At 48.2% G+C, this 26,053-nt stretch overlaps 11 protein-coding genes across 11 annotated transcripts; 1 reads left to right on the top strand and 10 right to left on the bottom strand.

Annotated features, from left to right (window-relative positions):
• Positions 1-1,074: 1,074 nt before the first annotated feature.
• Positions 1,075-2,978, bottom strand: N7487_005292 (uncharacterized protein; the record flags this gene model as incomplete). The annotated part of the gene is made up of 8 exons (XM_056873039.1): positions 1,075-1,275; positions 1,350-1,757; positions 1,808-2,177; positions 2,227-2,385; positions 2,442-2,498; positions 2,562-2,629; positions 2,686-2,779; positions 2,833-2,978. The coding sequence occupies 8 exons, from the start codon at positions 2,976-2,978 to the stop codon at positions 1,075-1,077; spliced, it is 1,503 nt and encodes a 500-aa protein (XP_056730759.1).
• Positions 2,979-3,629: 651 nt separating this feature from the next.
• Positions 3,630-5,046, bottom strand: N7487_005291 (M20 family metallopeptidase; the record flags this gene model as incomplete). The annotated part of the gene is made up of 4 exons (XM_056873038.1): positions 3,630-3,853; positions 3,910-4,049; positions 4,103-4,899; positions 4,954-5,046. 4 exons carry the CDS (start codon positions 5,044-5,046, stop codon positions 3,630-3,632), a joined length of 1,254 nt encoding a protein of 417 aa, XP_056730758.1.
• A 247-nt stretch (positions 5,047-5,293) lies between these two features.
• On the bottom strand, positions 5,294-5,893 carry N7487_005290 (uncharacterized protein; the record flags this gene model as incomplete). Its single annotated transcript, XM_056873037.1, has 1 exon — positions 5,294-5,893. One exon carries the CDS (start codon positions 5,891-5,893, stop codon positions 5,294-5,296), a length of 600 nt encoding a protein of 199 aa, XP_056730757.1.
• Positions 5,894-6,529: 636 nt separating this feature from the next.
• N7487_005289 (uncharacterized protein) lies at positions 6,530-7,516 on the bottom strand (the record flags this gene model as incomplete). Its single annotated transcript, XM_056873036.1, has 1 exon — positions 6,530-7,516. The coding sequence occupies one exon, from the start codon at positions 7,514-7,516 to the stop codon at positions 6,530-6,532; it is 987 nt and encodes a 328-aa protein (XP_056730756.1).
• Positions 7,517-9,557: 2,041 nt separating this feature from the next.
• On the top strand, positions 9,558-11,365 carry N7487_005288 (GMC family oxidoreductase; the record flags this gene model as incomplete). Its single annotated transcript, XM_056873035.1, has 3 exons — positions 9,558-9,600; positions 9,653-10,366; positions 10,419-11,365. The coding sequence occupies 3 exons, from the start codon at positions 9,558-9,560 to the stop codon at positions 11,363-11,365; spliced, it is 1,704 nt and encodes a 567-aa protein (XP_056730755.1).
• A 327-nt stretch (positions 11,366-11,692) lies between these two features.
• N7487_005287 (uncharacterized protein) lies at positions 11,693-13,184 on the bottom strand (the record flags this gene model as incomplete). Its single annotated transcript, XM_056873034.1, has 4 exons — positions 11,693-12,125; positions 12,182-12,598; positions 12,690-12,856; positions 12,927-13,184. 4 exons carry the CDS (start codon positions 13,182-13,184, stop codon positions 11,693-11,695), a joined length of 1,275 nt encoding a protein of 424 aa, XP_056730754.1.
• A 3,283-nt stretch (positions 13,185-16,467) lies between these two features.
• Positions 16,468-17,916, bottom strand: N7487_005286 (BZIP transcription factor; the record flags this gene model as incomplete). Its single annotated transcript, XM_056873033.1, has 4 exons — positions 17,698-17,916; positions 17,447-17,462; positions 17,020-17,285; positions 16,468-16,965 (listed from the first exon to the last, which is right to left on the bottom strand). The coding sequence occupies exons 1-4, from the start codon at positions 17,749-17,751 to the stop codon at positions 16,468-16,470; spliced, it is 834 nt and encodes a 277-aa protein (XP_056730753.1). The 5' UTR covers positions 17,752-17,916.
• A 618-nt stretch (positions 17,917-18,534) lies between these two features.
• N7487_005285 (anoctamin family protein) lies at positions 18,535-19,749 on the bottom strand (the record flags this gene model as incomplete). The annotated part of the gene is made up of 1 exon (XM_056873032.1): positions 18,535-19,749. The coding sequence occupies one exon, from the start codon at positions 19,747-19,749 to the stop codon at positions 18,535-18,537; it is 1,215 nt and encodes a 404-aa protein (XP_056730752.1).
• Positions 19,750-19,831: 82 nt separating this feature from the next.
• N7487_005284 (anoctamin family protein) lies at positions 19,832-20,977 on the bottom strand (the record flags this gene model as incomplete). Its single annotated transcript, XM_056873031.1, has 4 exons — positions 19,832-20,269; positions 20,326-20,614; positions 20,677-20,830; positions 20,899-20,977. The coding sequence occupies 4 exons, from the start codon at positions 20,975-20,977 to the stop codon at positions 19,832-19,834; spliced, it is 960 nt and encodes a 319-aa protein (XP_056730751.1).
• A 428-nt stretch (positions 20,978-21,405) lies between these two features.
• N7487_005283 (GNAT family N-acetyltransferase) lies at positions 21,406-21,993 on the bottom strand (the record flags this gene model as incomplete). The annotated part of the gene is made up of 2 exons (XM_056873030.1): positions 21,406-21,890; positions 21,972-21,993. The coding sequence occupies 2 exons, from the start codon at positions 21,991-21,993 to the stop codon at positions 21,406-21,408; spliced, it is 507 nt and encodes a 168-aa protein (XP_056730750.1).
• A 387-nt stretch (positions 21,994-22,380) lies between these two features.
• Positions 22,381-25,973, bottom strand: N7487_005282 (putative vesicle-mediated transport protein (Imh1); the record flags this gene model as incomplete). The annotated part of the gene is made up of 4 exons (XM_056873029.1): positions 22,381-22,423; positions 22,475-25,433; positions 25,485-25,908; positions 25,965-25,973. The coding sequence occupies 4 exons, from the start codon at positions 25,971-25,973 to the stop codon at positions 22,381-22,383; spliced, it is 3,435 nt and encodes a 1,144-aa protein (XP_056730749.1).
• Positions 25,974-26,053: the final 80 nt, after the last annotated feature.

The following is a 26,053-nucleotide window of genomic DNA, read 5'->3' as shown; positions in this document are numbered from 1 at the left end:
TCACGTCATCACTGATCAATTGCCCTGAGCATACTGAGTGAAGGGTGAGCAGATCACTGAGCAGCCCTGAGTGCTCAGTGATCAAAAGTACATTATGCACACGTGATGTTATGATGACTAAGATTTTGGTAAAAAGGGAGCTTAAACCGGCGTCCAAGGTAGCCATTTACGGCAGCCGATTTACCGTCAATTAGCGTTGTGGTGAAAATTTTGTACGCATTCATATATAATCGATTGAATTGCTGCCCAACCTCCATTTTTTTCGAACGACCCGTAGAATATACAGACACGATATCACTTAGTTGCAGGATAAAAAGAGCGAGATGAATGTGAATGTGAAATGTCAGATTCGATATGTATTTTCCCAATTTCCAGGATAAAAGTACAAGATGCGCCAACCTACAAGCCTAACACGTGTCCCGGGGGTCTGCTTCCGCATGTGGTAAACAGTCCGCGGTAACGTGCAGATATAACAAAGAAACTCGACATCTCCATCTGAGCTATGACCGCCTCATGAATTTTTGGTGGGATTAGCTGAAAGAAGGGGAAAATGATGTCAATGCTCAAAGTCCAGAACATAAGCACAAGAAGTGGATAATAAATTAAAACAAATTGAATTGCGGGATGAGGTGACAGGTATGGCTGAATGCCTAAACGGGCACGGATAGCTGGTTCTCTTTGTTTTTGATCCATCAAACCGTTGAGTGAGAGGTGAGCCATCCGCTGTTCTCCTATTTGTCAGTCTTGTGGGCAGTTTCAGCTCGAGTCACTGAGTTTATTGGTCTAGATAACATGCCCTTTTGCCGAATAGAGAAGACTCAGTGGGCGGCATTAATCCCCGTAAACACCTTTCCGTGACCCCGATGAGTTCAGTTGAGTGGAAATTGCAGCACTCTCCACACAAATCCACTGAAGAATCAGCTGAGCATTGCAGGTATGCTACATATGAGCCACATTACAATGCTACGTGGAATACTTCCCCTGTTCTTTCGACATGACTTGGAAATGGCTGTATTTAGCTTCTGACACTCGCTAGTTGAACAACATTATATTGACACGATCTCACTTTCCCATCTAAAGAAGATACCGGAAACTCTCGATCTCACGATCAGTCTTGTTCGATAGTTCATCCTGCAACTCAGCGCCTACGGTGATCTGCTCAGCTGAACCGTACAACTTGTCTCGTCGACGATTCTCCCACGTGTAGTAGGAGTATAAGCATAGAAGGAAGAAAAGGCTCAGAATTAAACCTGACATAGAAGCCTTGATACCAGTCTATAGTAAAGAGCCATGGCGTCAGTTTTGTATTTTGCGACAAACACCCCAATCGGAATAAAATGGCCACTTACTGGGTACGATGGCTCCTCCGAAGCGAGGAAAAATTGAGGGCCCACGATATTTCCAACGCAGTATGCGATGAAAAGTAGCGAACTCACGACACTCTTCTTCGAAAATCCAGCGACATTCGATGTAACGATACTCAACGAGATGGGAAGGTTGATCGCATAGACGACAGCTAACGTCAATCCAACCATTCGCCCGGCTTGGTCGTCGGGATTAAGCTTCCAGATGAGGATCAATCCCACAATAGAAATAATAGTATTGAGGCACATTCCTAATATACGGGAAGATGGAATGAAAGTCGCGGTGATGGAGGTAATCAGCAAAAACACGATCTGGGCGGCACCCTGAGGCATTTGCATAATAAGGGCCTTGAGATCAGTGAAGCCGAACCCGGCGGTGATAATCGACGTAAACTGGAACAGCATTAGCTTTGAACTCTAGGGACAAGAAGGGAAATACCCACGCTAGTAAGACCACCATTGGCCAGGTTCGACGCGAAAGAGTTGAGAACCAAAAGCCATGTCTGGGGATCTTTTATGGCTTGAACAGCCTGTGACCACTTGAACACACCGGTATCCATGACTCCGGTTTTGTTCTTCAGAGTGCGCTGCACAGCAATAGCACGCTCATTGGGTTTCAGAAATATAGCCTTGGCAGGCGAGTCCGGCAGCAAGACGAACAATACAAGACCATAAGTCGAAGTGAGGGCGCCGAGAATAAGGAACAAGAGTTTCCAGTGGGCAATGACTGTCGTGTTAATAGTGCCGATACCGTAGGCAATCACACCACCAATGAGTACAGCAATACAGTTTCCGAAGAACCAGGCAGATTGTCTAAAGCTTGTTAGTGAGTCCTTGGTCCACCTCGATTTGGAAAGCTTACCGTAGAGGTTGTTCCTTACGTTTATAAAACATTCCCGTGAGCAACGTGAAGCCCGGTGCAATCGCCGCCTCACCTACTCCTAAGAAGAAACGGACGGTCATAAGCCCACTCCAATTAGAGCAAGCAGCATGGCACATCAGGATCCCGCCCCAAAGGAAACTTTTCTTGTCAGTCTCATCGTCGGCGGTATGAATTCTTCAGTGGGGAAAACATACACTGAGACTGAAATGTATTTCCCAATAGGAAGTCGGACAATAATATATGAACTGGGCCTATTGTCGGATTAGTATTGGCGATGAGAGGTAGAGAGAGGTAGAGGAGATTTGAATACATACCAACTCCAGGCAAAGTAACCAAAATAGAAGATCGCAGATGCCCATGAATATTCTGATCCTTTCAAGTTCTATAACTTTCCATCAGCATACCTCCGTCGATGAACAGTTGTATGGGAGGAAATACCAAATCTTCTCGTAAATTGAATAGTGTGGCCTGACTTAGAGCAAGCTTGTCGAGGAATTGGAGGAAATATGCGATTCCCATTAACGGGACCAGACTAGATTGGATCAGATACATGCACACATAAGTATAACCAGCGGGAATACTCACATAAGATCCAGCTTCCACAACACCTTTCGTTCCTCTTTAGTCGTTGGTTGGATAGCGAGTACTTGGCCAAGATCGAGGTCCCGGCCAAGTGACTCACCTCCTTCCTTCATATCCTTCTCATCTAGGTTGATCTCGTAGGTTTGCATCGCGAAAATTAAACAAAAGCAATTCGACTACATGAGGCACACCCATTGCCTTCTTATTCAAAATCCCCTCACACAGCCGGTATCGCTCTCAACTTCCTCGCCACAAAATCTGCCCAACAAAGTTCGCTTGAACTTACTATTCCCAAAGCCCCGGTGGGTTTCCCGCGGTGGGCCCTAAGCCATCATTAAAGGGGAGTCTCAAATCTCTCGACCAATTGAGACAGATAGTTTAGTTTTAAGATTGTTATCAGAATTTCCCCGCGATGCCAATCCGGGAGAACAGGCGAGGCTGCTAATCGCTCGGCACCCCACTTCCCATAAATCGGGTGTCCGTCAATTAAAACCTGGGGATTGTAAGTCAGCACGAGCCGGTCTAGGGGGGACATCCACTTCCCCCGCAGCGGATGCTAACCACGGCAATTGAGTGCGCCGTCGATCGTCGGCATCTGACATAGATACCTGGTTATCTATGAACACGAGGCTGCTGAGATGCGCTACAAAGGCCGCGCTCTTCCGCAACAATTGCTAATCGTCATTATACTGATAGGGAAACCTGCTCATGTGTTGTCAATGACGATGTGTCATGCACTAACATTTCAATTTCAAAGGTCTCACACAAAATGCGAGAGCACGCTAAACTAAGCCTAGTATTCACAACTCCAAGCCTTTCTCAAAATCTGATTGGATGGCAGTGGCGAAACTCTCATCGACTAATGTCCGGCACGCCACCACGGCCATTCCCGCTGCACAGTGCAAACTACGCTTGAACCCATCTTCAGATCCAGCCCCGGCAGTAAATTGTGGTGTGTGGTTGACACCATCGGCATGAATATAGAATCCACCGTGGAAGCCAGGTACTTCATATGAGACGTTGCCTATATCGGAGTGAATATTCAGCTTCTGGCTACACTGTAATGATTCCAATACTCACCCATATCGGTTGACCCTCCGCTAAGACCTCCTACCTGCCCCACGGCATCGAAGATAGTATTGTGGCCCATAGCGTTCATAGCAGAGACGTAACTATCACAGATAGGCTTATTGATCTTCATATCCTTATACGCGGCCTCCCTAGACAATGGGTTAGCGAAGTGTAATCAATAGAACACTCCCAATTATTATACCATTTGAATTCCACCGTACAGCCAGTCGCAATCGCAGCAGCCTCAAAACATTTGAGCACTTTCTCCGTCAATGGTTTCAATGTCTTCACGGTCTCAGATCGCATATAGTATTCAACCGTCGTAGAGGCAGGAATAACATTCGGTCTCTCTCCACCTCGAGAAATAACCCCATGAATCTTCTGCGTAGGCAAGATCTGCTGTCGCAACATTGAAATGTTCACATACGCAGACACCACAGCATCTAGAGCATTGACGCCCTCCCACGGCGCAGCCGACGCATGCGCCGGTTTGCCAGTGAATGTCACCTGAACTTTGTCGTTGGCGAGATACATCCCCGTGCACGAACTGGAACTAATAAGATCCGGGGCGCCGGAAAGTACCGGAAATGGATGGACCATGAAGCATGCGTCCACGTCTTTGTATGCGCCCGCGTCAATGAGCAAGAGCTTTCCACCACCGCCCTCCTCGGCAGGTGTCCCCAGCAACCGAACCGAATAGCCAAGTCCATCCGAGTACAGAGTAGCCATTGCCTCACATGTAGCAAGGAAGGCTGCGATAGAACTCGTAGCGATCAGATTGTGGCCACATGCATGTCCCATGCCGGGAAGGGCATCGTATTCTGCGTTGAACGCCACGATACGTCCGCCCTCGCCGCGGGTATAAATCACCTCGAGCGCAGTCTCAACTCCATAGGCCTTTCTATTAACCTGGTATCCAGCATCGAGTGACTCGAAGAATTCGCAGATATTGTCGCGGGCGTTGTACTCCTTGAATGCCAGCTCGGGATTCGACCAGATCTATTGAACGTTAATAAAGTATGTCATGGTGTGCTTGCCGAATATCATACACACCTTCTGGTTGATCTCACTGAGCTTAGATTCATACTTATCTAAGACCCCACAAACATTGTGGATGATCTCTGCTTGTCCCTGTACTGGCAACATTTTGTTCAATCGCGAAAGAATTGGAATTGTCCACGAATTCCGGGACTGGGCAACGCAACCTTAAAAGGCAAAGAGGCAAGAAAGACCAGCCAAAAAAGGAACCCCGTGCCGAATATCATCTCCGAAGATAAGACGTCAAGACACATCCCAAGTGGGGTGGAGCGGGGGTTGTTTAAAAGGATTCCGCAGTGGAGAAGCAAAGCACGTCCATCCATCCCATTCTATTATGCAATCTACACTTCACCCACTAATCTCCAGAATAACCAGACCCAGTAAACAGACTTGCAGAATGGGCCTGGATAGGTCTCTGGTCCAAAAAGATACGCATTTCAACGATCTGCAGATCCGACTCATCACGACCTTCCAGATCGAGGATATTGAATTCTCGGACTCGAACTGCGAACTGGTCAGGGTCCTCTTTAAATGTTGTTTCGGATGTTGCTTCGAACATAACTGTGCGTTTCACCTGAATGTTCCCTGCTAGGGGTGCATAGAGCTGTCCCTTTTGTGCGGCTTCTTCGTTTGGAGCGGTCCTGTTATACGATGTTTGCACAGGGCCTATGTCCCTCCCAAGGTCTATATCCCAGGCGAGATGGATATGGTGGTGGAATTTGCAGATGTGATGGCTGCGTACTTCCATGAGAGGGACTGCTTGGCTTGCGGCTGTTGGTGGATCGCTACCGATGAGGATGGGAGCGCTGGGTGTGAAGAAAGGGCTAATGGGATTTTCGGCGGGAGTGAGGGAGTCTAGTGCTGGTAGGAATCTCTGGAGGAATTTAAGACCTGGTGAGGCTGTGGTAGGAATAGCCTCATAGGAGCCATGGTGGATTGAGACGTTGCTTTCCATGCTGCATCTACTACGAGAGAAACACTTTTAGATCTAAATATGTTCCAGGTGATTTTGGTATCTGATGATATGTCATGGCGACGTAATATTGTCATTGAAAGAGTTACATCATGAGGCTGATAATCAACAAATCGTCGGTGTCCATAGACGACATTAAATTAGTATTGCCAACGTAAATCTGGCACACGTGAACAATGCAGTCCAATGGTGGATCTGGTGGAATTTTGCAGTGGTTTGGTTGAACCACATAGTATATTGTACAGGCAGCAGGAATTGACAGTAAGGCTGGTCGAATCTCGTGCTGGGATGCAGGGATCGGTGGGCATCAGATTATTGATGCGCCGAAAGAGCTGCGCAGATTTTTCATTGCGCGAGCGAGGTGAACCAAGGGATTCCCGTTCCAATAGGCGGGATTATGGGTTGTTGTTGTTATTTTTTTTGCCAACGTGAGGCGATTTCCCTGTGAGCAGATGAAGCAGCAAAATTGCGTCCATACTCATGAAAATCCGCGACATCTGTGGTAAGCAGAAAGCCGGTTGGGAGAGTGAACAGCCAAAGTTTGATTGGTTGTGCTCGTGGAAATTATTTAGACCGTTGGTCTAAGTGATAGAAAAATTCAAAACCACCAGTCTGGTCTCAAGATGGATGCGTGCTGTCGTCGGTCGACTGTGTAGATGGACGAATCCTGCGCTCAGAACTGGGCAAACTCTCCATAGACAACGTATTCCACCCTCTTCGGACTCCCGGTCGCAATTCCCGCGGGGCCGCATGAGTGATATCAGATGTAATCTGGGAAGGATCCACGAAGCCAGGATATTCTTCGTGTTCGGACGAAGTGGGTTGCGATCTATGAGTTTGCACAAGGTCGACAAGCTTTCCGAGCACACCGAACTCGAGCTTCAACTTTATACTGTAGGCCATAGCCTTCAACGTGGTCTGCAGCGAGTAAAGTCCAATGTACTCCACAAGGAGTAAACAAATATCAAGCAATATGATGACAAAATTGATAGTCAGCAACTCATACATGATTCTGGATCGTCGTCGGTCCTTGTCTGGCATCATTCTGAGCAGCTTCACGGTTTCGACGATGTAGATTCCCGAGATGAGAATCTCTTGGGCACAGAACCAGGCCAATTGCATTCGCTCCATCACATTGTATCCGACAATCATTGACGGATCTCCGACGAACGCGGTACAGAAAGTAAGAACAGTCGTTGGGATCAAGAGAATGATCGCGTCGATGATAATCAGCCACAGAACAAATCGAAGCACCTTATTGTTGTTGACCACCAAATGAAGACGAGAGTATAGAACCAGCGATTGGCCCGGGACCATGATGTAGAAGCCAATAGTGGAGATGGTTAAAGAGAGCCATAATGGCGCTAGAGTAAAAAACCCCAGCAGGTAGCCAATGGCGTGAGGGACTACTCCGAGGGTTACCGAGAGCAGAAGCGTCCAAAAATAAAGTCCTCGATAACGGGTGAATGTTAAAAATAGCAATATTAACAATTCAATGGCGTTGTATAATGCAATGGAGGTGAAAACAATCATCAATGTCCGCACTGCCACATTATTGTCACGGTAGCCGTGTATCCCGTCGGGAGATTGGGATAGGTTTGTCATGGCGACTTGAACCAGCCTGGCTGGGATATAAATTCAATGTTGATATTTGAAAGACCGTAGGGAGGATATTTCATGCCCCGCTTAGTGAGAACCCAGGTACTCCGTACACTTTGCTTGAAATGTACGAGCTCCGTAGCCATCATAGTTGTGCTAGTCCGAGCAAATCATTTGCGCTAACCGAAGTTATGTTGATCCAAAGGTATCGAGGTTTGGGGCTCGCTATTCGGACAAAAACGGGGGAGGATTTCGGGAGTGGATTGAGATCGGTGGGAGGATCTGATCGCAAGTTCGTTTGCCGAAGAATGCGGATGTAACTTTGGAGGAGGTTTTGAGGACGACGATGAGATCAAGGACTCAAGGCAGGGAGCGAAGCCAAGTGAGCGTCCAACAATGCAGTTATATTGTACAGTGAAATGGAATGGTTGAGTCAAGGAGAAAAGAAAAGTCCAGGGCCATCCCCGGTCTATTTGCCCCCATGCCAAGCTAAGCCGAGAAAGGGAACCCTTGGAACCGCCACACGTGAACTTTGCACTTTTTTTTCGGTTCTTTTCTGTCTTTTTCCAATTTTCGAGGAAATAATAGGATCTACGCTAATAGAATCGGTTGATCTTTCCCCATTCAAATTTCCACTTTTTATTCTCATATAGAATTTTGACTCAATTGCCCAACTTTCAAGTGGTGGTTAGAGTGGACAGTGGCTACTGGCTAAAGTGGCTGAGTGGTTATAGTACCCAGATACAAGCTGCAACCGTCTATATTTTCCCACATTCACATCCATAGATCTTTGTAAGAAACAAAAGATGCCCAGGTGCTCGGATGTTTCAATTACCGATGAATCTTCACAGTTTTACGCTAACCTCCGCGGGGGGGAATGTGTTCTCATCTCCAATTGGCCAGTTCTGTTGCGGAGAATCCAGACCCCAAAACAACCTTGGAACTTGGGGGAACCGTGCGTTTGCGTTCATGGTCTCGTGACCTTGACTTCCCAAATATCCGCTATCCCCTTGAATAGGCATGAAAATATGTCCCAACATACAAGTACTTCATACTCCGTATGCATACTTGATATACGAGTGTTCGGTCCGTGCCCCAAGATCTTCCCGTTGCAAATTAGCCGCACAAGCCATACTTCTGAACAAGCGACTAATCACTCCAGAGCATATCATAGTCGTGGTCAAGAATCCGGGGAGTGCTAGTGGGTTGTGGTGAAAATGACAGCCGAGCAATAGTGCTGTTACAACCTGAAACATCCATCCATTCCATCCATACTCCGTAGATATTTTCGACCTGTCATCTTTCTGCACTGCACTCGGCTCTGGAGAGAAACCTCCTAACTTTAGAAAATTGATTTCCTGCACTAGTCCTCTCGGGTAGCACTGTGGACCCCATATCGGCCCGGATCTTATTGTTTTTAATTTTCAGATTCCTCGCGACACTATCGAGAATATTTCAGCGAAGGGGAACTGGAAATTATTGCAATGGGGCTTGTTGTGGGCAAAAGTTAAAAGGTACAAGACTCTATGAGAGCAAACATTATAAATTTGGTCCCGGTGATTACCACTCGAGTCATGGTGGGTGAAAAAAAGAGACTTCACACAAATCCTCTTATGGGTACTGGCGTGAGACTAATGAACTAGGCTCAATTTATACTTACATGGGCAGTCCTTGCAACTTTGCCCTAATTAAACATCATCCCTAGCTGCAATAATCTATTCAACCGTGTCATGAGTAAATAGACACGGTATTCTATGAATTTTATTGCAGGCAAATCAGCGCGATCCCCCCCCCGGCGTTGCCACGCATGAAGGATCCCTGGTGGGGTGTACATTCCCTGACGACCCCACCTATCATTTGATCTCTACATGTCGGCAGCCCGCCATTTTAGGTGTTTGGCTTATTTTCAATGCACTGGGCAAAGAGGGGTATTCAGCTGGTGGGGGGACATATCCCTCATAAGAGAAAGAAAATACATACATACCTAACGCGTTGCCCCTGCAAGATCTTTGCAAATTGCTTCTGACGCTATAAGACTATATTGAACATGGAATCTACACAAGGCAATTTCGACTTTGTCATCGTAGGAGGTAATCATACACCGGACACACATGTTGTCTCTTATACTCATCACTTAAACAGGTGGTCCAGCTGGTTGTGCCCTCGCAGCGGGACTCGCCAAGTCAGCCCAAAGACCTCAAGTCCTACTTCTTGAAGCAGGTGGGCGCAATGATGATAGATCTTTGCGAGTGGATGGAAAGCGCTGGACGACGTTCATGGAAGGGGGCCTGAATTGGGGTTACAAGACCACACCTCAGGAACATTGCAATGGGCGGGAGCTCGACTACTCCCGTGGAAAGGGTCTAGGAGGTGGTTCGGCAATCAACTTCGGGGTCTACACTGTAGGCGCGCGGGACGACTACAATGAGTGGGCCTCTGTGGTAGACGACGATACCTTTGGGTGGAAGGAAATGCAGACCCGCTTCAAGAATTTGGAGACTTTCAATGGTGGTGTCACACTATCGAAGGATCAGAAATATGCCAATCCCATTGCTTCCGACCATGGCAATTCGGGTGCCCTGCGTGTCGGGTATGCAGAGGATTGGGAAAGGGACTTGTCGCTCTCCCTGGATGCATTTGAAGCGGCCGGGCATAAGCTCAACCTGGATCACAACTCGGGTAACCCCCTCGGCATGGCTGCCACTATCAACTCCGCAAGCAAGGGAAAACGCACCACAGCTGTTGACTTGCTTTCGAGTGCTCCTGATAATCTTGTGATTGTCACAGACAGCCCAGTACAGCGGATCTTGTTGCAGGGCAAAAAGGCTGTTGGAGTAGAGGCTCAGGGCAAGCAGTGTATGTCTCATTATGAACTTTTACCATTCACCTCATCTGACGTTCATTACAGACTTCGCTTCTCGGGATGTGATTCTCTCTGCAGGTGCACTTGACACCCCAAAAATCCTAATGCATTCTGGAATCGGACCAGCTGCAGAGCTTGAGAAATTCAACATCCCAGTAGTCAACGATCTCCCCGCTGTTGGCCAGGGTCTCCGAGACCACTACTTTGTTCCTCTGATTTTTGCCCGTAACCCTGAGACAAATGACCGCAATTCGTTCTTCCAAGACCCCGCCGCCATGGAAGCTGCAATGAAACAGTGGGAAGATAACAACACCGGTCTCTGGACCCGGTACGGCTGCCAGGTCGGCTGTGGTTGGTTTAAATCAGACCGCATCACCTCTTCGCCCGAATTCAAGGCACTTCCAGCATCCGTACAGGAATTCATGAACCGCGAAACCATCCCCCACTACGAGATGATCACTCACCTTCCCATTCATTTCATGTTGCCCGATATGTTCAAAGATTACAGCTATCTCGGTCTCGCGGCGTTCATGATGAACGAACAATCTCGCGGCGAAGTACGCCTGCAGTCCTCCGACCCTGAGGTCCCGCTACTATTTAACCCGCGATTCCTGGAGGATCCCTTCGATCGTCGCGCATGTATCGAGATCTACCGACACCTACTGGAAGTTAGTAGACACGAGTCGTTTGCGAAGGACACTGTCTCCACGCTCATCGGGCCCGCGTCTGATTCTGACGAGGACATCCTCCAGTTCTGGAAGGATTTCCTTTCTTCTAGCTGGCACATGACCGGCACTGTCAAGATGGGCAATGCTGATGCTAGTGATGCCGCCGTTGACACACATTTCCGCGTGCGGGGAGTGGAGAACCTCCGCGTTGCTGATATGAGTGTTGTTCCCGTTCTCACCAACAACCACACACAGGCTACAGCTTATGTGACCGGTGCTACTTGTGCTGATGTTCTTATCAAGGAATATGGTCTTGGCCAGTGAATTATAAATAGTATATCATGGTATTGGTGGGTCAAGGTTGTTCGATAATCTCCATCTGCGTTGATAGCTCAAGTCCAGCGTAATTAGGCAATCTTCAAATGGATGAGAACGACAATTTTTCCCAATATATTGTTCAGACTGGACGACTTTCAAGTAGTAAAAGTATACAGGGACTATGTATTGGCTACGGCGAATACTATCACATTATCCCTCTTTATCACATAAATGTTTTGTTTCTAAACCTATCCTGCTGAATAAAAATGCATGCACACCCTGTTTTTGTGCTCCATTACATAGATTCTCAGCATCACGTATAAGTGAACAACTTCACTTGAAGTGACCCGACTTTGTTTTAGCCTGTGAGAATGGACATGTAGCCACACCTCTCGCTTTGATCACATCAATATCTGATCTCATCTCCTCCGCTCCATGCTCCTTCTGTGGCTCCGGCCCGATCGTCATCAAGTCGTATCCTCCTGGTTGATATCGCTCTCCTCGCGACCCGGGCACCTTGCCTCCCAATGCTCTAACCAACAATGCGCCGAGTCCCCATTTTGACCAGAAAGTCGGTTGGACGTACCATGGCTGCAGGGTTTTCCTTTGGAAATTATATAGACGCGTTTCTTGGTTTGGCATGTCGTGCACTAGTTTAACAGCACTGGATGAAGACCGTGGAAGTGCAAGATATCGGAGGAATACTTTCCGTGCTTCTCGGATAAATGTTAATAGGAACCAGAGGACTGGGCCAGGAGATTCAAGACTGCACCCGTTAGTAAAGGAAAGGGTTTCCATAGTTGAATGAGAAACAAAACCTACCAAAGGCTCGTTCTCATGACATCGTCCAAGTCATTACCCAGCATCTTTCGTACAGTCGTTCTTATGAAACCAGGAAGCGACGACAATGCTGAATCAACGTAAATTCGAACATATTGGTCGTTCGTTGCCGTGGGCTTTGCCACTTCTTCCTCATATCGGACTGTCCACTCTATCAATTCAATCGCAAAGTGCAGACCATTTTTCCATCCATCGCTTTTTGAAGGAAGCGGATCAAAGGGGATTCCCATGTCTTCTCCCAGGTTCTTGTGAAAGATACCGAGAGCACATTTTTCAACGTCAGTAAGCTTACGCCATTCTTCTCTTTCAACAACAGTCACGATCTCGGCAAGACCGTCACCCAGAGTATGGAGGAGATCATTATCCGTTATTTTGCTAGCACGACGGTAACGAGCATGACTAACAAACCCCCAAGTCAGCCAAAAGTAAAGGACACTTATGCTCACCCTGGAGTAAAGGCAAGATAATTTCCGTGGTGCATCCAACATACAGATAATTCATTCTAGCCACGGCTGATGCATAACGATCAGAATCCCGAGGTTTGGACTGCACCTCTCGCAAGAGGATTTCCGTATCAACAGCACGCTTGCCCGAATTTCGCTTGTTGTTTTGGCCTGTAACCGCGAAGAGTTTAGACATAGTCGGGATACCTCCAGCCTAAAATGACACGTGAGTTTAGTGGCATTCCCGATGGTGTTGTTGAACCGAACACAAGTTTCTATCGTACCTTCAATAGAGCCATTTTGCGAGCTTTAGAAAACGCATGTGGAAACTCGAGCTCTTGCAATTGGTTCAATATATCATGTGCTTCTTTGACTGTCATTTCTGGCAGGTCTTTCCTGCCAGATGCGAATGGGGCCTCAATCTTCACCATGCGGCTGTATCGAAGAAGTCGAACCAGTGCTATATAGCTAGTAAAGACAATGGCAATCGTCAGCCGATGTTTGCTCCATAATTCACAGAGCAAGCCAGTGGCGTCCGACATTCTGTCAACGGGAATTTGAAGCATTCGTTCTGTGTCACAACATGGTAAGCATTCGGCGCTAAATTGAGGTCTCGCATTTGCCAGCTTGCCGTCTGAATCTTGTATCTGTGAGTTGTATGAGGCTTATAGATTCCCTCGCCCTGCGATTCTAGATGAAGAAATGTCTTAAGATTATAGAGGATTTTTGAGACATCTTATATATGGCAAGGAAGAACAATTCTAGTTGCCGAGGCACCTGGTTACAGTGGATCACTAACCCAACAAAAACTCATGGTGAAATTTAGGAATGTGAGATATTAATGAACGACATATTGTTGGGCTTGCAATTCTCAAACGAAATATGCTTAAAACGTTGGAAACTTCTGGTGGGACCTCGGAGGTTGATCACGGTGATAATGTAATCAATTAGGGCTCTGGGCAGATACAGGTGAAAAAGATGGGCCCTGTCTACATGGTTGAAATAAATGAGTTGAATATCATCATTTGCTATGCCTTCATTGCCAAACTCGACGGTATGATGGACGCTAATAAATTACATTAGACCTTATTTCCTTGGTTTCTAAACCTACTACCGATCTCCATCTTTGATCAAGATGTATTAAATGTCATTTAAGATAAATTTCGCATCAAGGCTGAGTGAAAGGCAGTTTCAACATCGGATCGTCGGAAACCGGGTGCTCGTCCTAAGATAGCCACCCCGCGAAGGAGTGCTAGCATTCTTTTTCAGTAACAGGCTTCGACGTGATATCAGTTCGAAAGCTCACCTATCAAGAAGGATTCAAGGTCGAGTACCCAACACTCTGGTTGCCGAGGTAATGCTGCCACTATCATATATGTGTACCGTGAGTTCAAGTGTTTCTGGTAAAGGGAGACCAACTTACCAGTCTGGATTTCGGAAGATGATATATGTTGAGTGTCCAATAAACCAGATTCAAGCTCAGAATTACCAGGACTCGGTGCTAGATTATGCACTGTGGGAAATGAACCAGGTCCGTCCAAGTCCACGCCTTTCTCTCTAAGATATCCTTCCACGTCGGGACAATCAAACCACTGCCCACCGAACCCACAAAGCTCAAGATTACTCTGAGCCTGTTGGGCAGAATTCGAATCACCGAGAATCCCGGGCATGGGTAGAGTACCGAGTATTCTTCGAGGGAGCCTCATCTTCGGTGGGTAGATGGGATTCCCATTTTTGTCTTTCGTCGCATAATGTGTTCCAGCTCCTCCAATACCATAAAATGGTAGTGCAGAAATCTCCAATGAACTACCTCGTTCAGAACTGACCAGATCCCTAAAGTAAGGGTACATCTTTGCCCGATCCCTGAAACAGGGGACGAGTCTAAATACTCGGAAGACTTCAAGCGGATCAGAGCGTGCATCACTAAATATTCGAAAGGCATGCTCTAGGCTGGATCGTTTGAGTCTTCGGGTGAAGGAACTTTCCAGAGATGAATAGGAATCAGGAACATTGGCTCCACCAAATCGGTCGATTCTTTGCACAATGGGTTGGTCATAATCTAATCTCCTCTGTTCCTGCATGACAGGTGGAGATAGACAAAGAAATATCTCTCTGGTTTCTTGGTGCGGGCTGACCTCGGTTTCCGGGGGCGTTTCAATGCATGTGGAGCTTCGTTCGGCAATAGAGTAGTGACCCGAAATAGTATCATTGGTGAAATGCTCATCATACTGGATGTTCTTGGATGGCTGCGGGATGGACTTTTTGCAATTTTCCCTCAATGAAATCTCGTTGATACTAGTTTCCTGAACAACGTCCTCAGATGAACTAGTAAGAAGACTCAGGATACTGTCAAAATCCCTGAGAAGTTCGCAATGGCTATCTTGAAGACTAGATTGAAGACTTATTCTGTAGTCCGCAAGCAGATCTGCAATTTTTTTCATCTTATGTTCGAGAAAAACCACTTGCTTCTGGGATTGTTGTAGACTTGCTTCTTTCTTCAGTCTATAGGTTTTCTGAGCACGGCGGATTTGGCTTCGCCGATCCTGCGCGGGGAGTCAGAATGTATACTCTCCACTGTTTTCTTATTAATTGCATGGAAACCAAATACCTCAGAGAGTACAGCTTCCCCGGGCGCATCGAGCCTGCGCCTACCCGCACTCCTTGGTGGACGCTTTTGAGGCTTAGTTGCCGAGTCCGACATGTTGATTCATCCGATATAGGTGTGCGCTGGATCAAGCTAAATGGTATTCTATGCTTAGTTCCAAAATCTTTGTATAGGCAGGCATTGGACAATGAAGTGAGCATATTCTCGGTCTCCATATGTGGAAAGCCCTGGAGGCGAAGTGGTGATAATGTAATCTGCCTCGGTCCCCACAATATACTATGGATAGTTGAGTAGTTGGGATGGATACACCAATTGGGTGAGAATGTTGGGCCGGTTCAATGAAATAGTCAATGTCTCTCTCTAATTGTTGATTGAATGAATATTCAAAAAAAGAAAGGGAAAAAATATTGTCACGACCTCGACGGACAAAGGAGATTCCCAGTTTTTTTTTTCCTCCCGAGGTATTTCCGATGCAACGTGACATTTCGAACTGTTGTCTTATACAACAGATGTATAGTTACAGACTGATAAGCACATGTACATAGGTAAGTCTGAGCGCTTCGCCTTAAAGGACTGTTTCAGGCAGGTTTTATTTCAATGGGTTAGTTAAAACAATGCCTGAGGACACCGAATGCAACTAGGATACTGCGAAGTACAGCCCAGCCCACCCAAAGCCGCTAGCACGGAGCACCTCAAAAGCCCCAGATCGGACTTGAATTTACTCACAAGCTTGGCACTGGGCAATATAATAAAATTCCTCTTAAAAGAAGTGGCATAGGGACCTCCCACCAGGCGGCGAAAGCCCGCTGGGTTCTGTATGTCCACAGTTTGTGATTAGTCCGATTGAGCAAGAAAACAGATGAATTGAGTTGAAAATTGAGTTGAAGTATGAGACGAACGAAGTAATAATGGACTCCCCCTCAATCTACCACAATGGAGGTAAAAAAATCTCAAAACACCACCGAAGAACGAAGCCGAAATCAAGAGTATGGAATCACTCACTGCGCCACACACCATTACGCAAAAGGGGAACATGACATAATAGTAAAGACAAAGGGCACAGGAGATCCAGAAGAACAGGCGAGATAGAACAAATGTTAAGTGTCGTAGAACGTAACGTAACACCGAAGCTGAATAAAGAACGAAGGCAAAAGACACAGATGCGGGTATCGAAAGGTGATCGCAAAACGTTGGCAATCAATATGGCGATGAAAACGGCATTAATTGACCATGGGAAGACCGTGCGAAACTTCCTGCTTGTTCACACCATCATTTCCATCCTGGTTATCATCCGTGCGCACCCGCTTATTCTGTTGGAAGCTGTTGTTGTTGAGGAAGGTGGCGTCATCTGGGTGCTTACGCATGCCAAGTGTCGCAGCAGCGATACGGTTCAGGGAGTTCATGTCATCAGAGACGGAACCGGGGTGTTGTCCCTGGGGACCCGGGGTGGGCACCGAGCCGGAGGGGCTGGAGTTCTGGACTCCGGCAGAGGCAAGCGCCATCTCGGTGGTGCGAGGCTGGCTCAAATCAATATTGGCAGGCAGCTCGGGGACTTCACCCTGGGCTTCAAGGAGACGAGATTGCAAGTTGATAATGTATTCGCGCAGCTGGTAGTTCTCGCCGACCAGAGACTTGACCTGGTCCTTCAGGGGGTCGATATTCTTCACCTCTTCCTCAAGCTTGCGGATGTAGGTTTCCTTGCGCTGGCGGAATGCGCGCTTTTATGGTTATCAGCGAAGTACTTTGTGTACGGTATCAAAAAAAAGACATACCTGAGCAGCACGGTTCTGGGCAGCGCGCTTGGAAGTCGAAAGCTCACGCTTTCCGTAGCTCTTGGAGCCACCGTCAGATGGGGGAGAACCCTGGGGTTGAGTGGGGGTTTGGGGCGCGCCGAGCATGGCTCCCGAGATGGCGGGGTCAATGTTTGGCTGGTCACGGGGGCTAGCATTGTTGGGCTGCAAGTGCTGTTGTTGGCCCGGAGCACCCTGGGGGCGACCGCCGAGGTGGTGTTGAGCAGCTAGCAGCTGGTCATGAAGGACTATAGAATCATGTTAGCAATGGGGAACAATCACGTGCGACGCGCACCCTAATTTGCCCAAGTGAGATGAGAGGAGATCGGGGGGTGGTAGATTCCAGTTGTTCTGAAACCCACAGATCCACAAAGCCCTCAAATGTAATGGCTCTAAACTAGTCACGTACCCTGGTCTGCGTGATCCTATGGTGAAATGTTAGTATACGGATCATCAATAACAGAATGAACGATATAGATGACGCGGCAAAGCTCGAGAGACACACGACGCGTCGTGGTGACATCGAGTCTCGTTCCTCGACATCGCGACATAAGCATCGCGCCATAAGCGTCGCGACAATGTCCAAGGTATCGAGGGAATAGTCGTCGTGGGACCTTTATAGATCTGATGACAAACACGCGTTCAAGATGATCTGCTTACCTGAGCAGAGGTCTGCATGCTTGGATGCGGCGCTGGCGCCAGTGCAGGTTGCATTGATTTAGGATAAAGGGGATTGGTGGTGAAATGGAGCAGTGACTTTGCACAGAACTCTTAGGTCGACAACAATTGAGAGCAAAGAGGGCTACTTTGCTGATATCAAAATACAGTTAAAATGAGGTAAGCAGTTACAGATCCGATGCTGTAAGCAAGTTGATGGCGGGCCCTGGAGGAGGAGGAGGATTACTTAAGGATTCTGAGTCAGAGGATTTGGGGGCCTGCGGGCGATCGTCGATTTATGTAAGGTGTTGGTAAGCGAAGTGTTTGCATCAGGCAAGCGGTGAGTCTGATGGTGGGTTCTTCCCCCGGAGTTTATCACTACACTTTTTGCTATAAAACTGGCTTTGATACCACATTTACAAAACGTGATTGGGTTTAACGACGATCTCATGATGGCTAGTCGTATCCCTCCAATCGAATTATGTCGTCGTGCATATGAACATGTCTACGAGGAGGCTCATTGCTGACTATATTCCGCCCGCATCCGGTCTCGGAACGCGTTTACATATTCCCGAACGAGTCAGCATGACATCATTATCAATGCTTATCCCGACATCGCTGCCTGAGGCACAAAACCAACTAGACAATCATTCAATTCAATTGGGGACAACTCAAAGCGTAAATCGAACCAATTCGGTGATTATTATGTACCTGGACATCGCGTAGTAAGTTAAACTTCTACAATCTCATAATCTCGTATCTACCCCCAGAAAGCACAGTCAGCCCCTCACATCCCCGGCACCCTGCCCCTACATTCTAGCTCTGCGCAACTCTGAAGCACTACTGTTGCTTCTTCACGCTACCGTTGGTAGGCTGTGCCTGTATAATTCCAGCTCCAATCTTCGCTGACTCCATCCAACCTCGCTGGTGCATCCAGAAACGGGTTGCGGGGTCGGCGCCGTGCAAAGACGCACGCCGAGCATCATTTTCAAGAGAGGTGCGTGAGATATCAGTTAACTGAGCCACAGACGTGATTTCGTCCTCGTCCTTTTCCTCATCCGCCTCGGCATTGGTTGTCGACTCAAGATAGCGCTTGCGCATGAGGTAACGGTCAGTGCGCTCCTTGCGGGAATTGGGAGGCTCAATTCTGGCCATACCAGCCCGCACAGCATACCGCACAATAAGATACAGATGTTCCGAAAAGAAGATTGTCAAAAGCAGAGCCCAGCCTTTGATATCTGTCGGCTCGCCGTTGGGCCCGTGCTGTGCGTTGCCACTGAACATGTAGACCAGGGAGGCGCTCGTGATACTTCCGACCCAGGAGAGGAATCCCAGGCTATCGAGCCAGGGTCCAATGGTGTCAGTCCGCAATGGCACAGGTCTGCGGAACTCCATGCAAATCTTGAAGAAGTCTGATCGCAACTCGACCCAGTTGTTCACAAAGAAGGAGAGGGGGACAAGCGGCCATGTGGGTGAGAAGAGGGCCAAGTATCCAAATTGAATACACATCTCACGTAGATCATCAGTCACATCGTACTCGGACAGCTCAAGCTCGTTACGCACACGCGTGAGGAACTGCACTTCCTCGGCCGGATCATCGAAGGACACGGCGGGTCTTTCGGGTGATTCCTTGTCGCCATTTCGGTCAAGCTTACCATTGCGCTCCTTGTTGTACTTTTTATATTTGCGGAGTGCATGCTGTTTGATATAGGGCACGATAGTCTCCATGGCGAAGCCAACGATCTGGGCTGTGACAGTGAAGTAAACAACCTGGTTTCGCAGGCGAGCTGGATCGATTTGGAAATGCGATCGCTTTGAGGTGGCATGTTCCTTTGACACAAAAGGTCGGACTGTCAAGCGGAAGACATCGAGGTAGGGGACAATTCGGCTAGCAAATGGCACGTAGACAAAGGCCGTCAGGAAAATTGGCATATAAGACGTGATGAAGTTGATAACAAAGACCTTCTGGGTCAATGCAGCATCGTACGCATCATTTGTCTCATGGTTCTCGTAGTCGTTAAGCTTCGTTGCGATAGACGTCAAAATAGCGCTCATGGTTGGCACAAGGGCCGATACAAGGATGGTTGGGATGAAGATCTGAAGGGTAAGCTTTAGTAACAAGAGATAGGGAGGATCATCATACCAAGTATGTCTTCAACGGACCATTGTAGAGCTCCGAGATGAAGATCTCAATGGCAAAGCAAGTCGCAATGATAGCACCCAAAGCAATTGCTGCAACCAAGGCGAACGGGATTTGAAGCAGCTGCCGTTGCATGCGCTTAGTTGCCGGGAAGACACCGCGCATTTCCCCGGTACCCTCATCGCAGACCTCCTTTTCCGCCTTGAACTCTCGTCGCTTAGTCCGAACAGCCGAGACATTCTTGGTCTGCCACCTGCAGCTCAAATCAAGCTCCTGGCGCTTCCAGTATTCCACAAAGATAATACACCAAAGACAATTAACGATAGTATAAATAATCGAATATCCGCCGAGCAGGAACCAACAAGAGAATCCAAAGACAGCCGGGAAAATCAAAAACCGGAAGTATGACTGCAGGAACGCGAAGTAAAATCCAACCTGCCATCTATGTTAGCCAGGCCAAAAAAAACAACAACAACCACAACTGCACATACACTTTCTCCAAACTTGTTCCGGATCTGATCCAAGTCATCATCGGAGAGGAAAGTCTTCGAGCTCCAGTCTCGTATCCACTTTTTATTTGTATCAACATCATGAAGAGGGAATATAGCAGTGACGTTCTTCCATTCGCCATGATTGGGGGTGATAGCGGCACCACCCTCTTCCTTGGGAAGTGTAATCATCTGGTTGATCACCCGCAGGCGCTCAGCCTCGGTCTGGGGTTCAGTCGAATTGGAAGGTGTGGGCTCAGCATTGCGAATTCCATACAGCCAGTCGCGTACTCTGTGGAAATACAAAATCAAAATTAGCACATTGACACAGAACAATTATCCCTCATCACTCACCGCGACCGATAGACCGCCCGTTTCAGCCGCTTTTCCGAAGCTTTCACAAAAACGAGCAAAGACGACTCATCGCCTTGTCGCACCTCGACCTGAAGACCAACTTGGGCCAGTGCTTGAAGCAGTTTTTCTAGCTGCTCAATTGCCTGCGATCGGTCTGAAATTATTAGACTGTGTCCCCGCGCCACATCCTAGAGCCACATCCTATAGCTCTCTTTTACTCACCTACATCTCCGAAGCTGTAACGGATAACATAGTCCACATGGAGATTATACTCCTGGACATTATCTGGAATTGTCGTCATCACTGGGGGTGTTGAAAGAAGAAAGAATGTGGAACAGGCAAATCGAGGGGATCTGCGGGTCAATGCCGTCACCTGGCGCTAAAGTGCTTACGACGCAACTAGGATGCTTGTTTTATAATATTCAATTACATTGAGATTGGAACCCTTGGATTTGAATATATTTCATTTTGATTTCATAAATACACACACACACACACACACACACATATATATATATATATATATATAATTGAGCCATATGTAGCTGTGACCATAGATATTTGCTAAACATACATGTATAGCAGCCCACTTTCACCCTAAATCTGCAATAAGCTATACTTTGAATGTAAATAAATCACTCTGAAGCAATCGACCTGAATGCCTGTTGTAGTATTATACAAAAACAATCTCCTAGTCCTATCCCACCCGACACCAACCCATGCATCCCTCTACGCATCCTGCGCCAAACGAGTCAACGCATCCCCTTCAACCATCATCTTCATCCACTCATCCATACCGCGCGCACCAACCTGCTCATAGAACCTAATACTAGGCTCATTCCAGGTGAGCACACTCCACTCCAACCGCCGACCTGACACCTCAAGCACCTGCTTAGCAAGGTACTTAAGCAACTTGAAGCCGTACCCATGACCCCGCGCGCTTGGTTGCACATATAGATCCTCGAGGTAGATACCAGGGGCAGATCTCCAGGTGGAGTAGTTGTAGAAGTACAGGGCCATGCCGACGGGGATTGGGTTGGGAGTGTCGGCGGTAGGCGGCGGGGTAATGAGAGCTGTGTAGACGGCGCCGCGTTTGGGCGGGGTATCGGGGAAGGAGAGGGTTGCTAGGAGGGATTCTTCGGTGGCTTCGACTTCATGGAGGGCTTTCTCGTAGTCGGCTAGTTCGCAGATGAATTGGAGGATGAGGGGAACATCTATTTAGTGTTAGTTGGGGTGTGTCTGTGCTACGCGCGAAGCTCGGTGGTCAATGCACTTGCCCTCGGGGGTTGCAAGACGAATGGTGGGTTGATCGGCCATGGTGTTAGAGAGAGGACGTATGTAATCCATGACAAAGTACAGAACTTCAGAGGATTTTTTTAGTTTCTTGGGCTTTTGTACTTGCTAGTATATGCGCGCCCTTCAAGACAACCCCGAGATTTTACTATGCCGGATTAGGCAATATTACCGATTTTCTTTAGATGTTGAAGTCAACTTTATTTTATATGGATTTTTCAACTTGCCTCGAGTGATAAAGCCTTATATCTCGATTATTTCTTGACAGGTTAAGGGATATCCATGGATAAGACAAGGTGTTTTTTTTTTTTTTTACTTTGATAGAGGAACACATTATTATCTCTACAGAATGATATTGTACAGAGCAACGGACTTAGATATGCAATCCACGCCCATGGGTATAAACGCCAATTATTTGGACATGATGGCCGACATCCACTTTTGCTCATCGGTTCTATGTTCGTTAGTGACCATTGATAGAAAGAAGGTTCAGTAGGAAACTCACCGATCGAAATGGAGCAACATTCCTAGAACGGGGATCAGCTGCTTCTGGTAGTTCTTATCCCTCTGTTCCAAAAATTGGAGAAGGACATTCTTCAAGTACATGTAGTCAATGGATGCATTGCTGGGTGGGCCGAGGGGAGTCTCGCTCTTGCCAGGGGATACGACGGCCCGGCGGGATCCTGAATCCATCGATGACCGCGAGGATTGTCGACCGGACGGGGAGCCACGCAGGCGGACGTCCTCTCCGAGGGTCTTGTGGGATTTTCGAAGCTTCTCTAGTCGGTTGTTTGTCTCTTCCACTGAACGACGAAGCTCTGCCTTTTCCTTCTCGAGGTCACGAACTTGCTTCTCACTTTCGTCGAGGGCATCACGTAGACCAGCCATGGCCTGTCGAATCTCTGCCACTTCCTGTGATGACTTTTCGGATACTGACTCGAGCTCATCGCGACGGCGGCGCCAGTCCTTTTGGGACTGTTCAAGCTCTTCCTTGTCCTGTTCTGCCGTGCGCAGGGCGCGCTCGGCTTCACGGACCTTGCCTTTAAGCTCTTCCATCTCACGAGCACGGCGACGGCCTTGGGTGCTGGCCTCATCTTCGGCACGATCTCGCTCTTCAATAGCAGCCTCCATACGTTCCTTGAAGTCTCGCACCTTGGCCTCCGAACGACCCTCGATATCATTGAGCAAACGGCGCATAGTCTCGCCTTCGCGAGTTCGCTCGCTTAGCAGACGGTGAGCGTCAGCCAATTCTTCATCCAAGCTCTCACATCGCTCACGGGCCTCCTTCATTTGCATTGCAACTTCCGTGGTCTGGTCACGCATACTATTCAAAAGACTCTGGGCGCTGCTGTGCTGTGCTGTCTTTAGCTTGATCTCATCTCGAAGGCCTCCGAGTTCTTTGTTCAATTGGGAAATCTGTTCGTCCATCTCCCGCACCTTAGCGCGAGTGCTCTTTAACCCATCTTGGGCCTTGGAGAGGTCGCCTGCAGTCTTGTCTCTGGCGTTGATGGCATCTTGCTTTTTGCTCTCGGCAGAACGCAGATTAGATTGGACAACAGTAAGGTTTTCCTCCGCCTTCAATCGGCTGTCGGTCTCCTGTCGGATCTTCTTATTGAGAGTACCCACTTCTGCGTCACGCTCTGAGATCTTTGACTTAAAGGCCTTAAGCTCAGCACGCAGATCCTCATGCTTGCCCTCAAGGGCCTTCAAGTCGGAATTCTTGCTGCTAAGAGTTTCTTTTAGGGCCTTCAACTCAGAAGACTCAGCACGTAGGCTGCGCAGCTCGGGTTGAACCTTCTGCAGAGTTTCACGAAGGTCTGTAAGGTCTTTGAATCGAGTGGCAGCCAACTGCTGGGCGGCGGAAAGATCTGTCTCCAAGGTAGCGGAGCGGACCTTGAGGTTATCGAATTCCTCTTTGAGTGACGCGTGCACCTTCTCCGAGTCAGCTGAGGTCGAAGCGTTGCTAGTGCGGAGTTCCGCCAATTCCTTCTCCAGCTTGCTGATGGTATCTTCAAGAGAGGTTTTTTCTGCTGAAAGCTCCTTGATCTTGTCCATGGCTGTCACATGCTCCTGGCCGATGTTGACAAGGTCATCGCGCAGGGACTCAATCTCCTCCTTCAAATTGTCCTCGCCTTTCAGCTTAGAACTAAGACGGTCAATGGCGGCCTCCTTTTCGGACAATTGCTGGGTGAGGGATTCGATCTTTTCCTTGAGTTCATCCAGCTCTTTGTTAGCTGGGGCAGGCACCTCTGCGGGCGATTCCTCTGCAGGAGCTATATCAGCCGGCTTAGAAACTTCCTCTACCTTGCCACCCTTCTTCTTCTTTTTGTTCTTCTTCTTCCCTCCGCTGCTGCCACCAGCAGTAGATTGAGCAGGCTGTGTCTCTCCTTCCGTGGGGGCAGGAGCAGGAGTAGGGACAGTAGAAGCGGATTCTTCCTTGGCCGGTGCCAGGGTCTTCACAACATCTTTGAAGTCGGCCAACTGCCCAGCGAAGACTTTCTCCTTAGCAGACACCCACGCCGTGTTCTCTTTCAAGCTCTCATCCACAAACTCGAAAATGTCTTGTAGTTTAGCAGTATGTTCGCACCTCTCGTCGATTTCAGTCTTCAGTTCCGACACGGTAGATTCGCTTTCCTTAAGCTGAGATCGGAGGCCATCAACCAAACCCTGGAGCACAACAAGCTTTTTCCCGTCGGCTTTCTTCTCCTCCTTAGTCGTTTCCAACTGAGCAGCGAGGTCCGAATCAGGCTCGGCTCTTTCAGAGGCCTGTTTCTGGAGCTTTTCGATTTCCTCGCTCTTCTCCTTGAGCCGTGATTTAAGCTTATCAACTTCGGACGTGGTTGATTTGAGAGAGGATTCCGCAGTTGCTAGCTTCGCCTTCAGGTCATCGACATCGGCCTTCTTGGAGGTTTGCAGAGTCTCAATCTCAGCATCCAGGTTGTCCTTAGTTTCGCGCAGCTCGACGAGCTCTCGGGTGGCTGTCTCCAAATTCTGCACCATGCCTTCCGTCGACTCGCGGGTGACAGACATATCGCGCTTGAGGTTTTCGACCTCGGTTTTGAGGTTCTCAACTTCTTCTTGCTTCTCCTTCAGTTCCCCTTCCAATCGGGGAACTTCTTTATCAAACGAAAAGAACTCTTCACTGGCATGTTCCCCGGCGCCGTCTGTGCCCTTAGTTGTCTCAGTCTTAGGCTTCTCATTTTTGAGGCCTGTAACCTCATCCAAAGCCTCCTTGGTGGCCTGCTGTGCTGCTTCGAACTTCTTTCTGAAGTCTTCTCTTTCTTCGGTGACGCGCTTCAGCTCTTCCATGACCATGTCGCTTTTCAAGGTTGATTGGTTGAGGTATTCTGTGAAAGCCTTGGGTTCGCTGATTGAAGTGAGCGGGGTATTCTCGCGCAGGGCAGCTTCGAAGGGTTCAATAGATAGGACGCGCGAGTGAGCGGTGCGATAAGCCTTGAGCAATTCTAATACGCTCAGTCAGTCTTGCGCTACAGTCTGATTATGTAGATGCATACCATGGTATCGGGACTCTAGCTTATCAAGTCGTCGGAGTTTCGCGCGAACATCAGGTGGAAGAACAGCCGGAGTCTCCTTAGCCTCTGTCTCTTGCCCTGTCTCGTTCTCGGACTTCTCCGCCGGTTTGCCTTCGGCCATCTCGCTACCTCCCTCGTTGGAGGCGCTTACTTCCGAAGCAGCCTCTGGTGTATCTGCTCGGGGGGTACCAGATCTGCTGGATTCATCATCACCGATAGTGAATTCAGCCTCAAACTCCTTGGGGTCGGGCCCTCGAATGGGGGTACCGGTATTGCGTCGCGGACGGGAGGGCTGGTTGCGTCCGGGTGGACGGCGAGCGGAGTTGGAGCGTTCGATATTCTCTTGGGCGGACTTTTGACGTGCTTGTTCCTCTGCAATGCGAGAGTCGATGGCGTCGCGGAGCCGCTGTGACAGGTGTTAGCTAGAGAGGCGCATCATCAAAAGGGCGAATAGGTGTGTACCTGAAACATTGCCGCGGTTCTGAGAACCCAGACGACAATAGAATGTAGAAACTCAAGACCAGTTGCAAAGGTGTTTACCAAAAACAAAA

The sequence above is a fragment of the Penicillium crustosum genome (genome assembly GCF_028827405.1).
Source record: "Penicillium crustosum strain IBT 35664 chromosome Unknown utg000002l_segment0_segment0, whole genome shotgun sequence".
NCBI lineage: Eukaryota > Fungi > Ascomycota > Eurotiomycetes > Eurotiales > Aspergillaceae > Penicillium > Penicillium crustosum.
Note: the sequence above shows the minus strand (reverse complement) of the source record. Positions and strands in the feature narration are given on the sequence as shown.